Here is a 16,770-nt window from a genome sequence, read left to right as displayed (position 1 = left end):
GGAATCCCAAACCGCTGTATAATATTTTCAAAGGATCTCAACGCTCCATTTTCATACAGATCACCCAGCGTAGTAACACCCTTCCCCATCCATTTTGTCCAGCAGAAAGGGGACTTGTTAATGCACAATCTCGGGTTTAACCAAATACTTGCGGCAACGTTCAGATAAATGTCTGAATTGAACACACGAGAAACTTTTGTCCACACTAAATGCATGTGCGAGATAACGGGATGTGTCTTTACTTCTCTGGGCAGCTTAGTAGAAAGACTTTGCAATGGCAAGATAGGAGCAAGGACCTCCTGTTCAATAAAGAGCCAGAGGAGCTCTCTCAGGTGGAAGCAAACAATGTGCAAAATGTCTGAGACCAAAAGCATAATAGTAAAACAAAATCTTGGGGAGACCTAACCCACCTTTGTCCATTGGCCTGTGTAACTGGTTAAAATGCATCTGAGGACGTTTACCATTCCAGATAAAGGATTTAGCTATAATATCAAATTGTTTAAATAAAAGAGGGGAACTTCAATGAGGAGAGACTGTAGTAGGTAGTTGAATTTTGGAATACAATTAATTTTAATAACATTAACCTTCCTGTGTGCTAAGAGACTCCAGCTGGGTCTCCTAAGCAACCAAATTGGCCCGGTTGCTAGGGAGGGTAGAGTCACACGGGATAACCTCCTCGTGATCGCTATAATGTGGTTTGCTCATGGTGGGGTGCGTGGTGAGTTGTGCGTGGATGCCGCGGTGGATGGCGTGAAGCCTCTACACGTGCTATATCTCCGCAGTAACGTGCTCAACAAGTCACGTGATAAGATGTGTGGATTGACTGTCTCAGACGCGGAGGCAGCTGAGATTCATCCTCCGCCACCCAGATTGAGGCGAGTCACTACGCCACCACCAGGACTTAGAGCACATTGGGAACTGGGCACTCCAAATTGGGAGAAAAAAAAACAAAAAACATTAACCTTCTCAATCATAGATAAATGTAATGAAGCCCAACTGCTCACATCACTCGGAAACCTTTTTATTAAGAAGTCAAAATTAACTCCAAATACTTGATGCCCTGTTTGGGCCACTGGAAGGCGCCTGGCTGGAAAGCCGTTACTGGGCAGTATGCTGTCAGAGCCAAAGCTTCGGATTTAGACCAATTGACTCTGTATCCTGAGAACTTAGAAAAGGAATTCATAATTCTGTGGAGGCAAGGCATAGATCTAGTAGGGTCAGGGACGAATAATAAAATATCACCTGCATAAAGTAAAAGCTTATGCGCCATACCTCCCACCACCACCCCTGGAAAATTGTCCTCCTTTCTTATCGCGACTGCTAATGGTTCCAGGGCAAGACAGAACAATAATGGTGAAAGCTTTCCAGAGTAAAATAATCTGAAATTAATCCATTTGTTTGTACCGCCACTACCGTGTGTCTATAAAGTAACTTAATCCATCCAATAAAAGTATTCCCGAAACCGTATATTGCCAAAATCTTAAAAAGATAATCCCATCCTACCATATCAAATGCCTTTTCGGCATCAAGCGAGACAGCAGCGACCGGAGTCTGATCATTCGCCACTGACCACATGATATTGATGAAACTCCTAATGTTATCAGAAGAGCTATGGCCCCGAATAAACCCCACCTGATCTATATGTATAAGAGAAGTCATAACTTTACCCGCAGATGATACTGAGGACCAGTTGGTCTCCATATAAACATTGATTTCAGCCTTTAACATTTGTTATGTTTTTCTCCGTATGTGGCAACACCTCTAAACTCACTAGGGCGTGATCTGAGACTAAGATGTTTCCAATTGAGCAATCAACAACAGATGAAATGAGGGACTTATATATATATAAAAAAAAATCCATTCTAGAAAATGTTTTATAGTCCCTACCAGATGGGTTCAAAAGTCTCCAAATATCTGTAAGACCAAGATTTTTACACATCTTGTGAAGCATCAATGTCATTCTAGGGGACTTGCACACTTTTGCTTCACTATGATCAAGGACTGAGTCCATCAAAAGATTAAAGTCTCCTCCCAATGTTATATCATGATGGGTGACAGCGGTTTGCAACATCCCTTCAAGATCTATAAAAAAGCCCTGATCATCAGCATTAGGTGCGTAAATATTAGCCAAATTCAACCTTTGCCCCTGAATTTCTGCTAAAACAATAAAGACTCTTCCTAATTTATTTTTAATCTGTTTGAGACATTTGAATTGTAGATGATTACTTATCAGTGTAATGACTCCCCTGCTCTTACTTGAGCCAGCACTAAAGAAAATATGTCCACCCCATATCTTCCCAAATGTTTCAGTTTCCTGCGGGGAAAGATGTGTTTCTTGAAGAAACACTATATCATATTTCTTATGTTTCAGAAAAGAAATAACCTTCCTTTTCATGGGGTGCCCCAACCCATTCACATTCCATGTGGAGAGAGACAATCCACTCATATTAACATTTGACATTTTAACATATGAGAAAAAATAGATTGTGTCAAAAATAAAAATGATAAAGACCACATTCCCCATTAGTGCAACAAACAAACCCCGAACCAAACAAACAGAAAAAAGAAAAACGTGTGCATTAAGCGCACGACAGCACCAACCGCCGTCCATCCCTCTAAACTCAAACAGTCCATGTATGCCTACGAGATCCCCCATGACAACTTTGCCTTTGGATTGCTCAAGTCCGGTGCTTCTGTACAAATTTTGTGAGACAGAATTACACAGCAAAAAATAGTCTATAAAACAAACTCCAGCCCATAAGTGGAATAAACACACACACACACACAAAAACATGTAGATTCATCCATTTAACTGTTTCGAAGGTGTGTTTCCCCACAAAACAAGCTCCAGCCTCTAGCAGAACCAGCACCAAAAAAAACAACAAAAAAAAACAGGCTTGCATATCATTTCATCTGCCTATCATTTTCCCTAAGGAATAAGGCCAGTGCAAAACAAATGAAGAAATAAATTAATAAGCGACAACTGACTTGCTTACACTCCTTTGTTAGAGGGCTTTAAAGCTTCTCTTCTTCTTCAGTTACTGGAGACATCACACAGCAGTCGGAGCTTGTTTCTCTTTGATTTGTTTTGCAAATCAGGATCTGTTTTGTGCTGGCAGGCTTTGCTTTTCAAAGTACTGACAGGTTGGACACCCTGACTATCTCCAATCCACCTCAAAGCAACACAGAGACACGCTTACCCAACAAAGATGCACATCAAAAGAGTTTGGAAAAAAATCCCACCCTTAGTAACACTTTTCTCAAACCTGAGAGGAGCACTTTGCTCAGTCTTAAGAAAGGGTGTGGCCTTTGGATGAGCATTATGCCTATATGAAAAACAACTGCTTTGTCCACTTGCCAAACCCTTGGTGTAGAGCTTTGGCTAAACAAGCTAACTGCAGACACTCGATGGCTGAACAAATAAACCAGTCTACTGCCTGAAAGAATGAAAACGGTCAAGACGAACAAAACCTTCGGCTGTTTGTTCGAGGCTCTAATGCTGGACTATGTGGCTATGGTTCAGAACAAGTCTTTCTAGTGTTTGACGCATGCACCGAGCGATCGATGGTGCTAGGAAGTGTAATCGAACTTGAAATCATGATCGCCAAGGAGATTGCTGATGTCAAGATTTATAGTGGAAAAAAGAGTGATGTGTGTGATCAGTGATGGTCTGTTCTCACCCAAAATCGATTAGATCGCTTCAGAAGACATGGATTTAGCCACTGGAGTCTTATGGATTAACTTTATTCTGCCTTTATGTCCTTTTTGGAGCTTAATAATTTGGTCACCATTCACTTGCATTGTATGGACAAACAGACATCATATCTTCATTAAAATATCTTTCTTTGTGTTTCGTGGAAGAAAGTCATATGAGTTTGAGCCAAAATAAGGGTGAGTAAATGAAGAGAGAATTATAATTTTGGGTGAACTATTCCTTTAAAAGTAACATTCTGGGTTCAATACAAGTTAAGCTCAATTGACAATAATTTTCAGTCGTCCCTCCTTTTCTTGTAAAAAATAAAAAACTTAGTTTACAGTGAGGCACTTGCAATGGAAGTGAATAGTGCCATTTTTTTTTTAGGTTTTAAAAAGGCAGAAATGGGAAGCTTACAATTTTATAAAAGCACTTCTGTTAAAACTTGAGTATTATTTGAGCTGTAAAGTTGTTTAAATCATAATTTTTACGGTTGTTTAAGGGTTTATGGTGATACTTTGTTATGGCAAAGAGTAAACATCAGTACTCAAACACAGTGTCACGCTATTACAGCAGCACACTAAATCCCATCCCTACAAGCCCGTTAAATGTCTATTAAAAGTGCAGTATGACTTCATCTCACCTGGGCCACAACGACCTGAGTCTGCTGCTGCTGTTGAGTGAGCTGCTGCTGGAGCAGCTGGAGCTGGTGGTGCACTGACAGAGGCGTGCTGGCCGGGAGTTGACTGTCCGATGGAAGAAGCAACTTTGGGGAAGCAAGCAGGATGTTGGGCTCCTCAGAGGGCTGAAGAAAGAGAGAGGGAGAGAGAAAGAGGGAGACAAAGAGCAGTTGTTTTATCAAGATTTGTAATAAATCTACATATTCACATTAAAGACATCAAACATCACTTTGATAATCCATTTGCACCTGTATAGTAGCAATATATGCAGAGAGATTAAGAATGCAGACAATTTGGGGCAATTAAAAATGATACTGGACTAAATATCCTAGATTATCCTTGTTGTCATTCCAAACCTCTGACTTTCTTTCTTAAGTGGAACACAAACGGAGATGTTTGGCAGAATGTTTGTCTCAGTCACCATTCATTTTCATTACACTATTTGTCTATACGATGAAAGTGAAAGGTGACTGAGGCTAACATTCTTCCTAACATCTCCATTTGTGTTCTTTGGCAGGTGAGTACATGATGAGAGAATTTTTCATTTCTAGATGAACTATGCCTTTAAAATAAGTAGTAACTGCATTAAATTTCACTAAAATTTCAGACAATAGAACTGATTTGGACTTGAATCTTGTGTTCCTTATTGAAGCAAAAGCCTTTATCAAGGAGTTAAAAAAAATAAAATAAAAAAAAGACATTTTGCAGACATTAGTCCATGACAAAGTCTCATGTTGTTAACACAAAGCAATATTCTGAAAACAACTGCATCCTCCCTGACTTGCTTGCTATTAGGAAAACACCCACAGCCAGGACCAACTCTGATCAATCTGATGTCTCTTGGTCAGCCCATGCTGAGATTTAGATTTGAATTACAGTAGCACTTGCAGTATGTGCAGCTGTGGTGCAACCAAACAGAGCACAGAGGGGTGGGAGGCAGTCAACTGTGACAAACTGTTAGCTTTACCCTACTCGGCCAACTAATTTATACCCTGGTCGGGATGAAAATATGTTAATGCGAGCTGTCAGATATTGACCTCCCACGTACAGAATGAGAGAGAGAGTATGAAAGCCTCGGCAGCAGCAGACAGAGATAAGACTAATTTTGCCTGAGATTGATGTGCTGCAAAGTGCCTTTTGAAATATTCTGGCATTGCCTGGTGCAGAATCGCTGATTGAAAGGCTAGCTACACCATACCAGAGCACTGTTATTTGAAATCGAAACTGCTGGCTACTTTAATCTGAAAGTTTATCATTTAAATTGTGCCATCTGTGCAGTCGGAAAAGCCAGCCTTTGGTTCAACCACTGGTGTGAGTTTGGGATCGGACTACTGGTCGACATATGTAGTTTTTTTAATGCCTGATGCCGAAACCGATAACTGGACAGTAAGGTGGCCGATATAATGCTGATATAGGCATGACTGGGATCATTAACAATAACATTTGGAGTCAACAGCCCTATTGCTCAATTTTTTTCTTTCTAGCAGTGGTATTATATGTGGGTTATAAACATATAGTTTAAAACCATCTTAAATTTGAAATATTTTTGTGAATTTTAGCCTCCAAATTCAATTATCATCATATTTTTGTTATAGTTCTTGGGTAAACAAGTGAACACAATCAAACCATTAGGCAAAGGTCAAATATATTATGAAAACAGATTTTTACCAAAAGATTTAAACGAGTTCTTAGGACAAAGATATTTTTCATTAAAGCCACTTCAGGGCATATTGTCAAGTTTTTACCTGGGCAGGTTGCCACATGTATTAAAAATAATAAGTGTATTACATGTATTACAAGGTTTTGAAATTTTGTACATTACCCTTTCCATTTCAGTTGTTTACTGAAAAGTTTTGTGCTTCTTAATTGTTTAACTTTTTACATTTTTTTGAAAAACCTATAACAGGTTGCTTAATGCAAGCGTACAGTATATTTAAAGGCCCCTATGCCCACTTGTGCTGGCATGAAAATTGCAATTGCATAAGAGACAGCGTACAGTTGCTGCACCAAGAACGGTCTCCAAAACAGAGCCTGTAGATGTTGTTTTGGCGGTTGTGATAGTAGGGACATGTTCCCCCATCACCCCACAATGTTCATATGAAACCTATGCCACTAGTTTAGTGGCAAGTTCCATTGTAACAACTTGCCCCATACAGTGTGACAACATTCCCAGCAACTGAGGCATGCTGTCACAAAAGGTCAACGTTTGTTCAACAAACTGTAAAGTTTGTCACCAAGACTTCAAGGTATGTGGCTATATAGAAATTGACTTTAAAAAATAAATTCCTTGACAAAAATTCACTGGAGTTAAAGGTGTGACAACTAGCCCTGGTCTCTCCTACATTACACAATTTAAGGACAGAAAATCATATGCAGACAACATGTAAAACTTATTTGAGACCATATTTAAATCAACAAACAAACAAACAAACAAACAGAACATGTGCACTTTCCACAAAAGATTTGAGAACTTGCACTAGGTTCCATGTAACAAGATGATGATTATGGTCCATTGCTGAACATTTAAAATGCCCAAATATCGGCAAATAAATTGACCTGGCCGATATATTGGTCTATTACTAAGCGGGACTTCCTATTTGTCCAACCAGTGGAAAAAAGGGGGAGGGGTGGGGTGGAAGAAGTGTTTGGGAAACCTTTTTGGAAACAATCATTATTTTTGCAATTACATTTTGTACTGCTAGTGGCACAGAAACATCATAATTAACCTGTTAACTGTTCATGATCAATGTACGTTAAATGACTCCTATGTTTCCAGAAAACCATGCATCCAGGCTCAAACACGATTGTGAGCAGTATATTGGGGAAAACGATGTACCAGAGGCTCACCACTGCTTCTCATATTTTAATTTCTTACATGTTGTCTGCGCAAACATGGGTGAGTGGTTTGGGTTTGCTGATGAGGCTTGTCTTCTGTGTGTGCCTTCAACCTGACAGCTGTTTATTTGGGCAGTGCAGCAGAATGGCACATTGTAAACAACACCTGCTCTCACAGTGAAACTACCTCAGCCAGAGATCCTGGTGACATCAACTGAATTCATTGCTTAAAAAAATCTGCATAGTACGTCTGGGGAAACGGTTACTTTTGAGCTCATCTTCTGATGTAAATTAAACAAAAATTGAAGCTGAGAATGACTTTTATGATTAAGAACTTTTATACTTTGTTTGAGGCAAACATATCAACACAATAAATCACAGATAAAATAATCAATGCTACGAGTGTCTGGATTGAGAACGCTGCATGTTAAACAAGTCTCTGAAAACCAAATAAGGCCACAGTAAGCAGTTGTGATGCAATTAATGAATATTTTCTTAATTAAAATATTCTTAATTAATGATTCATTAAAGAATACATTTTACAGACTTCAAACTGTACTGTCTCACAGCTCAACAAACACTTCCGGAACCCTGATGAGTAATACAGTCAGTGACACATACAAAAGCCCAGATAACTATAGAGTCAGAGTTGTCAAGAGGCCTTGATAATGATGTATTTGTTATTTGTCTTGTGGTGGCAGCTGTTTTTGTATACTAACATTTTAATGCTTATGACTCAGACAGAAACTTTCCCCTTAAGTTATCTGCGTGAAACAAAGACTTCTTAGTTTTGCACTAAGATCTTGATCAATCGGAATGGAGTTAAAAGTATTGCGGGATGTGATAATGCAATGTAACGTAAAGTATATAAGCTTATGTTTAAACTTTGTTGAGTTGAGTCTCTCTCTGCTGCATCTGATTGGGACCTCCCAGCCGTAAACCATTAAAGGAAATGAAAGGAAAAACTGGAGCCTGTCTGAGTTATTTCTATAAAAAGAGTATAATATGTGAGACCCTGGGTCTACGAACAGTTGAATGTATCAGTGCATTTGGTAGGACACAAGATCTCTGGACTGAGTCAGTATTTCATGTGGGACAGGACGCCGTCCACCTCTTGGTGGATTCCAAGTTGTAATATACTGGGAAACTATGATAGCAGTGCAGGATTCAAGTAAGATTCAACATTTCTACGACGTGTGCTATGTTTTTTTGGTCTAAATAGCTTTATGGATGAATCTCAGAAAAAAAAAATGTCTGGTTATTTCACTCCAAAACTAAAAGGAATGGTAGTAAGAAATTATATTTTGCATGAAGAAAATGAAGCCTATCTTAGAACCATCAAGGTTTTGCACTGTGACATTACTAGGACATAATTATGACAATTAACTACAAGCACTTTACTCCCTAAATTCCCATGCAGTTTTTACTGCATACAGAAATGAAAATCATCCAGAACAGACATAATTCGCATCCAGTCCAAACACATATTTTTTTACTATTTATTCTACAAAACATTATTATTATTATTATTATTATTATTATTATTTTGGAATTTGGGGTAAAACATGACTTAGACATTTCTTGCATCTGTTTACATCTGTTAAAGATATCAAGGGAAGTACTGTTTTATTGAGTGATATCAGTTAACTGTGGCAGACAAAAACGTAATTAGCTTAATTTGCAGCAGGCATTAAAAAGACTGTGGCGCTACATTTGTTGTATCATAATTATCCAAGGATGCATGTGCCATGCAGGACTTTGGACTGGGTGAAATATGGGGCTATGGCAGTGGCAGAAAGAGGGCAATGAGATGGAATATGGAGTGGTCAGCCATACTCCACAGACTCTACTCCCTAAAGCTGGAGCTGTATTTGTCAGCTATGCATGAACATGGACTTTTACTGTATGTCTCTACCGGCGTGGAGTGAGTGGAGCTGAGTACAAGTTTTCAATTCATTCTCTATTGGAGCAAGTGGTGAAAGAGTCAGAAAGTTGAGAAATGCTCAACTTTAAGCAAATAATAGGCAAAATATACTGGGGGGCTGCCAAACATTGTGAGGTGAAAGCAGTGGTGTCTGTCATAAGCATTTCAAAAAATGCACATACAGTAGTGGTGGAGTTTTTGGTGGATTCATTTCTTCAATCAAATTGCTACATATCACTGTTTTTAATTCAGATTTCAAATGGAGTTTGCAAGCTTTCACAGTCTGCATGTGGCGAGGTTTTGGCAGATTTAAAGTGCATTACAATGAGACTGAATATAAACATTAGGCATTCAGAAGTTTGCATTTTTCCCAATAGTAATTGTGCATAAAGATGACTTTATTGACTGTGGTTTGAAAGCAATCATAGACCATAGGTAAGAAGAAAACCACACTGCCGTACATTTTACATACAGCTGAAGTCAGAAGTTTACATACACCATAGCCAAATAAACTCAGCAAAAAAAGAAACATCCCTTTTTCAGGACACTGTATTTTAAAGATCATTTTGTAAAAATCCAAATAACTTTACAGATCTTTATTGTAAAGGGTTTAAACAATGTTTTCCATGCTTGTTCAATGAACCATAAACAATTAATGAACATGCACCTGTGGCACAGTCGTTAAGACACTAACAGCTTACAGACGGTAAGCAATTAAGGTCACAGTTATAAAAACATAGGATACTAAGAGACCTTTCTACTGACTCTGAAAAACACCAAAAGAAAGATGCCCAGGGTCCCTGCTCATCTGCGTGAATGTGCCTTAATCATGCTGCATGGAGGCATGAGGACTGCTGATGTGGCCAGGGCAATAAATTGCAATGTCCGTACTGTGAGACACCTAAGACAGCGCTACAAGGAGACAGGAAGGACAGCTGATAAATCCTCGCAGTGGCAGACCACATGTAACAACATCTGCACAGGATCGGTACATCCGAATATCACACCTGCGGGACAGGTACAGGATGGCAACAACAACTGCCCGAGTTACACCAGGAACGCACAATCCCTCCATCAGTGCTCATACTGTCCACAATAGGCTGAGAGAGGCTGGACTGAGGGCTTGTAGGCCTGTTGTAATGCAGGTCCTTACCAGACATCACCGGCAACATCGTTGCCTATGGGCACAAACCCACCTTCGCTGGACCAGACAGGACTGGTCTTCACTGACGAGTCTCACCAGGGGTGATGGTCGGACTCGCGTTTATTGTCAAAGGAATGAGCGTTACACTGAGGCCTGTACTCTGGAGCGGGATCGATTTGTTATTTATTTGGTAGCATTGCCTTTAAATTGTTTAACTTGGGTCAAATGTTTTGGGTAGCCTTCCACAAGCCTCTCACAATAAGTTGCTGGATTTTTTGCCCATTCCTCCAGACAGAACTGGTGTCGCTGAGTCAAACTGAGTCACGTTTGTAGGCCTCCTTGCTCACACATGCTTTTTCAGTTCTGCCCACAAATTTTCTATCGGATTGAGGTCAGGGCTTTGTGTTGACCACTCCAATACCTTGACTTTGTTGTCCTTAAGCCATTTTGTCGCAACTTTGGAGGTATGCTTGGGGTCATTAGGAAGACCCATTTGCGACCAAGCTTTAACTTCCTGGCTGATGTCTTGAGATGTTGCTTCAATATATCCACATAATTTTCCTTCCTCATGATGCCATCTATTTTGTGAAGTGCACCAGTCCCTCCTGCAGCAAAGCACTCCCACAACATGATCCTGCCACCCCCATGCTTCACGGTTGGGATGGTGTTCTTCGGCTTGCAAGCCTCACCCTTTTTCCTTCAAACATAATGATGGTCATTATGGCCAAACAGTTCAATTTTTGTTTCATCAGACCAGAGGACAAGTAAGATCTTTGTCCCCATGTACACTTGCAAACTGTAGTCTGGCTTTTATTTTTTTTTTTTATGACGGTTTTGGAGCAGTGGCTTCTTCCTTGCTGAGCAGCCTTTCAGGTTATGTCGATATAGAACTCGTTTTACTGAGGATATAGATACTTGTCTACCTGTTTCCTCCAGCATCTTCACAAGGTCCTTTGCTGTTGTTCTGGGATTGATTTACACTTTCGCACCAAACTACATTCATCTCTAGGAGACAGAATGCATCTCCTTCCTGAGCAGTATGATGGCTGCACAGCCCCATGGTGTTTATACTTGTGTACTATTTTTTTGTACAGATGAATGTGCTACCTTTCTGAGGTCTTGGCTGATTTCTTTTGATTTTCCCATGACGTCAAGCAAAGAGGCACTGAGATTGAAGGCCTTAAAATACATCCACAGGTGCACCTCCAATTGACTCAAATTAGCCTAATTGCCTAAAGGCTTGACATCATTTTCTGGAATTTTCTAAGCTGTTTAAAGTGGTTAGAAAATGAGTTTTAATGACTTCAACCTAAGTGTATATAAACTTTTGACTTCAAATGTATACACCCCCACAGTGGAAGAGCTTTGACATTTTGGGCAGTATTGAGTTCATTTCTTCCACACTAGTGGACAGACACGTTGGATTATTGTGCCTCTCTCTTAGACAACTCAGGGTCTTCCTGCACCACAACAAACAATGTTATACAGTAGAACATCTAGATTTTGTGCCTGAACAAAACAGCAAGTCCCACCAGTATGTCATATTAAGAGCAAACAAGACTCATTGCAATGACAACACTCAATTGTGCCTGTCCCTAACCAGAAGTATGACAGAGTAAACTCAGAGAAAGAGTGAAATTAAACTTTGTAGACACAATGAAATAGAAATAAATAAGAATAGATCAACAGGGAGTGGGGAAAAACTGCAACAATTCCACTTTATTCATTGCATTACTGCATGCCTGTGGAATTAAATCACTGTTGGTCACTGGTTATTGGATGTACAAATAACCTGCTTCCATGCAGCTCTACATTTTCTGAGGCCATTTAACAGGCTACATGTATTTTCTACAAGACATTTCCACATCAACAGCTATTTTGTTTTTTGGTTCAGCCTATTCAATTATTCAGGTCTCAAGGTGGTGAATAATAACTACAGAGAGGACGAGGAAGAGAATTAAAGATTAACCAGAGATTGAGCTCAAGGTTAGCCATTATTACAGTGGCTACAGATTCTTTTTTGACTCAATATTAAGGTCTTACAACTAGGGCAGGTACTCCAAACAAACTCGAAAAAAGCATCTGTGATATTTACACTACATCTCATTCATACTCTGTAAAACACTAGTCTTTTGCAGACAGACTTCTGACTATTGGCATGAAGTCTGGACCACTTTGCATTTTATTCTGCCCAAGAACCACCCATTTAGACAGGAAGGGAGTGTTTGACCTCCATGGCCAGAAACTTACTTTACACAAATACACGTACACAAATGCGAGCAACTGGCTAAGGTATGGACAACGAGCGGTCTGGCTGAACATGTTTATTGTGTGTTCTTGCGTTACTGTGATGGTTACAAACCTCAGTACTCAAGTGTGTGATAGTGACGTTCAAAGGTCTGTAACATTAAACTGGATATGTTATTATTTAGGTAAATTGCTATAAATATATTGACTTTAATTTACTTAATCAGCAATATTCTCAGACTGTTGCTTCTCCATGACAGAATAGACTTAAAAAGAGAAAACTCAAAGTAGAAACAAAAGGTTAACACTAATGTCCTTTATAGCGCCCCTTGCTGCAACGTTGAGACTGCAATGCATACTTGCGTTTTGTTATGAATTCTGGTCTGACATACACTGGAACACAACAATGCACAAAATTAAGTATGTGTTGCTAGATGTAATGGCTTTCAAGTACTTACGTAGAGTATATTTCAGCTTTACCTCAACATAAACTTCAAATTCTAATTAAAGTGTAAACAGAAAATACTGAAAAGAACAGCAGAAATGTGTGTAGACCTCCTCATATAAATTTCTATCCATATTAAAGTAATAAGTACAGATTATTTCTCAGATGGACTTGAAGTTGCTACTAAGCACATCAAACAAAACACTGAGAATCTTTTCACAATTTGATGCAATTGACCTGGAACTCTAGCAAATCCAGTGATAAGTTCTTTCAAAACCGCTCATTGTAACAAACTGGTACCTTGGCAATGCAACTTTTTTCTTTCCTGGCAATCAGATTGAAACGGGCAATTTTCAGCTAGCACTTGCCAATTTTGTGTGCATCGTGCACCAGACAGTCAGAGACCAAACTGTTACATGTTGTCTGAAGCGGAGACTACTACGATACCAACAAGTCAAAGTCATCACTGAAAAGTTTGTGGAAAGTAGAATTTAGATAAGCACACCAATACTAAGAGCCATCCCAATGTAATCCTGAGGAATAATCTCTTAGAAAAATGTCCAAATAAACATCTAAACATCAAAATACTGCCTAGCTCACAAAAGTAAAATTAAAATGTGCTGAGGTATCTGATAGTCTGGGATAGATGAATTGTGCAAGAAAGCACATTTCAAAATGGATTAGATTTAGCAACAAACTCCACTGCTGCCTGAGGATGTCTGCACATCTTCCATGAAAAAGAAAATATGCTGAGTATTACATTGTAAGCTTTTATCAAGCACACAATTACAGCGCTGGTCTTTTTGGTAATTGGCAAAACAATTGAGAGGCCTAACAGGGCAGCATGTTCATTATACAAGAAACAAACTTAAAGACCTGAATATAAATCAGGAGTTTACGTTGACATTCCAGACACAAAACGACACACTGAAATGCACTGAGCAGCATATGAAATAGAACTGTGAAAATAGCACAAGCTTGGGTGCAAAGCACACTATAAATCATAGAACAGACACATAATACTATTTCTCTCATGTAACTGTGCAATATGTCAGCTCTTCTGAATACCTGAAGTGCTGGTTGTACCCTAGTGGAGACCCCCAAGCCCTTGAGGCTAAACGTAAAGAGCACTGTTCTTCTCACAGCTGCACTGGGTGAGATGTGCTAGCAGCCACATATATGTCCTCATTACCGTTCTGCTAAGCAGATGGCTGCCACCTCTATACAGTTTATTTACACTGGATTCTTTTAGCTATCCTTGATAGTGTTAGAGACATACAACACAATTCAAAGGGTTGGAGGTTTGGACTGAAAATCTGGGATTCAAATTTAAACCTGGGAATAAAAACAAAGACATATTATGACTTAAAATGAATAAGAAAGGTTAAATATTCTGCACTATTTTTAGGTCACTATTTAAGGTCTTTTTTGGGGTAGACCATGTTTGACTCCTTTGCAAAGAAAGTTAGATGTCCTTTCTATTGAAACACATTTAAACAGTCCATTCCATTTTAATATCATTAAAGGAATGTTGCAGTTTAAAAAAAAAAAAGCAAATATTGCAGTTACAGTAAGGCTGTAATATGTAACATGGGAAGTGAATAAGGTCAGACCATAAATTTGAAAATCACACTATTTCAAAAGTATAGCTGTAAAGCGTAAACATTATTCATGCTAACATAATTTTAATGTGTTAAATTAAGGATTTACCAGATTATGGAGTTTACTGGCATTAGGTCGTCATAACAAGGAAGTTGTAATACTGGATTTGACTTTACACAGATAAGGTTAGTAAGCAATTTCAAGCAATCTTGCTACTAGCAGGTTTTTAAAATGGAATTCTTTATTTTTCTCAATTTTTTTATTTTCAATCCAACTTTTCACTAAAATTGCAATGCAAATAATATAATTTGATATAATATAATATAAAAAATGCAAAACTAAAGCATTTTCACAAGTGAACGAAGACTCTTGAATGGCACTGTATCTGAAAATCTAAAGACATCTGCACAGCCGTGGTGGTGCAGACCAGAGAAACCGAAAACAGGCGAGATGGATTTGTTCGATAAAGAAGTGGCCCACACTTCCTCTTGCTTTTATTGCACCACCTTTCTCTGTCATTCACCATGACCAGCCATTGTTCACCACACACACGGGCACTGTTTTCCCTTGTAACACCCTGCTATATGCAGTGCAATAAACAAGGGCTACAAAATAACAAATGTGTAATATGTAGAAAGGGCTAGCCTTATGGGATTAAACATTACGGCTAGTGTTGAAATAAAAGCATAAACACCTATGTTCCCGAGCTATTCTTGTATAAAGGGCATGAACATGACATTGGGGAATGGAATAGAATGCTAAAAGATCTAAACAGCTGTGACATTATGCACGTAAGTGAGCACCGTTGCCTTTGTCACTATCCTGACTGACTCCAGACAATATCTGAAACAAAGTTGCTAGATACAACAACATGTGAACATACTGGTAGTTATGCCATTGAAAGTTGCCTGAGGGTACTGGCACACCCTAGACAATAATAAACTTCAAAAAGACCAGACAACAGTGGTGTGTCTATTAGAACAAGTCCAAATGGATTTCCTCAACTGATACGTCAGGATTGAGCACAATAGCCCAAAAGATCAAACAATCTCAAATAACTGCATTTTAAAGCATGGCATTTCAAGTTTATAAAGGATCCTTTGGCACTGTGGTGGTTTATTCAGGACCTTTTAAAATATAGGTTGGCATTAAATATCTTGAGAAGGGACAGTTGTCAGACACACCGTGTCTTTAGGAGAATCAAAAGAGGTTTTGGTTATTAAATATCATATCCAGCGTTAAAGATGATTAAGTGGGACCATAAAACGGCTGGCTTTTTTAAGGCCTTCCATGCATTCAAAGTAATGCTAAATGTCACTGTAACTCATTAGCATATGGATGGAAGCAAATTAACTAATCATTCATTGAATAATCATGCATCCTTTTGAAATGTGATCTAAATTTATGACTGAATGAATTAAGAAGACAAAAGGGTTTTGTCATAACTTCGGAGAGATCGTTGAGTGTGAAATGCCAAAGCTTTATCAGACTGTGACTAGCATCTCAACAAGGCCAGGTTGAAATGAATTCATGGTTTGCTATATTTAAGCATGCATTGTTACCTGGTAGGGATGATTTAATATCTGTCCTAGTGGTTAGTTGATTTGTTGTATAAAGAGCAAAAGCTGCTCTTTGTCTGGCTAGTACAACAATAGTAAAATAACGTGTTCAATTTCTTTATATCTGTCAGTCTCCATTTATCTTTCATTCTCTGGCATGGGCAACTGGAGAAGGCACTGACAAAGCTCATTCTTGACATTACAATACGTTGGTATGCCAGAATACAAGTTTATCGATGTTACGAACTGCGCAAAGGAAGATTGTTTTAAGATTTGCTGTTGTATACAACATTTGTCACTATTAAGATGCTCTAACTCTTCTAGGCAGGATACGAGGCAGTCTTTTAAGAGTTCATTTTAGACAAACATTAAGGTGATTAATCTAAATTGATTACAGAGTTGTAATGAAGTTGAAGATGAAAGCCTTTCCCCTTCAAAGTCAGTTCCTTTGTCTCTCCTCTCAGCTCCAATTAAATGATTGTGTTTAGAGGAAAAACAAACAAAAGGATGTTAATAAATGGATGGAATGAAGAATATATATAAAACAGTTGTTTAATCTTGATTTGTGATAATGTGACTCAATAACCAGTCACAAACTCACAAATTATCGGTCATGTCCAACTCGAAATTAACAGAGAAA

General features: G+C 38.7%; 1 protein-coding gene across 1 annotated transcript in view; it reads right to left on the bottom strand.

The window, feature by feature from the left end:
* LOC127449267 (carboxyl-terminal PDZ ligand of neuronal nitric oxide synthase protein-like) overlaps positions 1-16,770 on the bottom strand; it is a 167,178-nt gene that overhangs the window by 37,715 nt on the left and 112,693 nt on the right. Inside the window, exon 8 of the mRNA XM_051712588.1 lies at positions 4,338-4,499. Within this exon, the coding sequence (XP_051568548.1) occupies positions 4,338-4,499 (162 nt within the window). The remainder of the gene's footprint in view (positions 1-4,337; positions 4,500-16,770) is intronic.

The sequence above is a fragment of the Myxocyprinus asiaticus genome, chromosome 12 (assembly GCF_019703515.2).
Source record: "Myxocyprinus asiaticus isolate MX2 ecotype Aquarium Trade chromosome 12, UBuf_Myxa_2, whole genome shotgun sequence".
Lineage (NCBI taxonomy): Eukaryota > Metazoa > Chordata > Actinopteri > Cypriniformes > Catostomidae > Myxocyprinus > Myxocyprinus asiaticus.
Note: the sequence above shows the minus strand (reverse complement) of the source record. Positions and strands in the feature narration are given on the sequence as shown.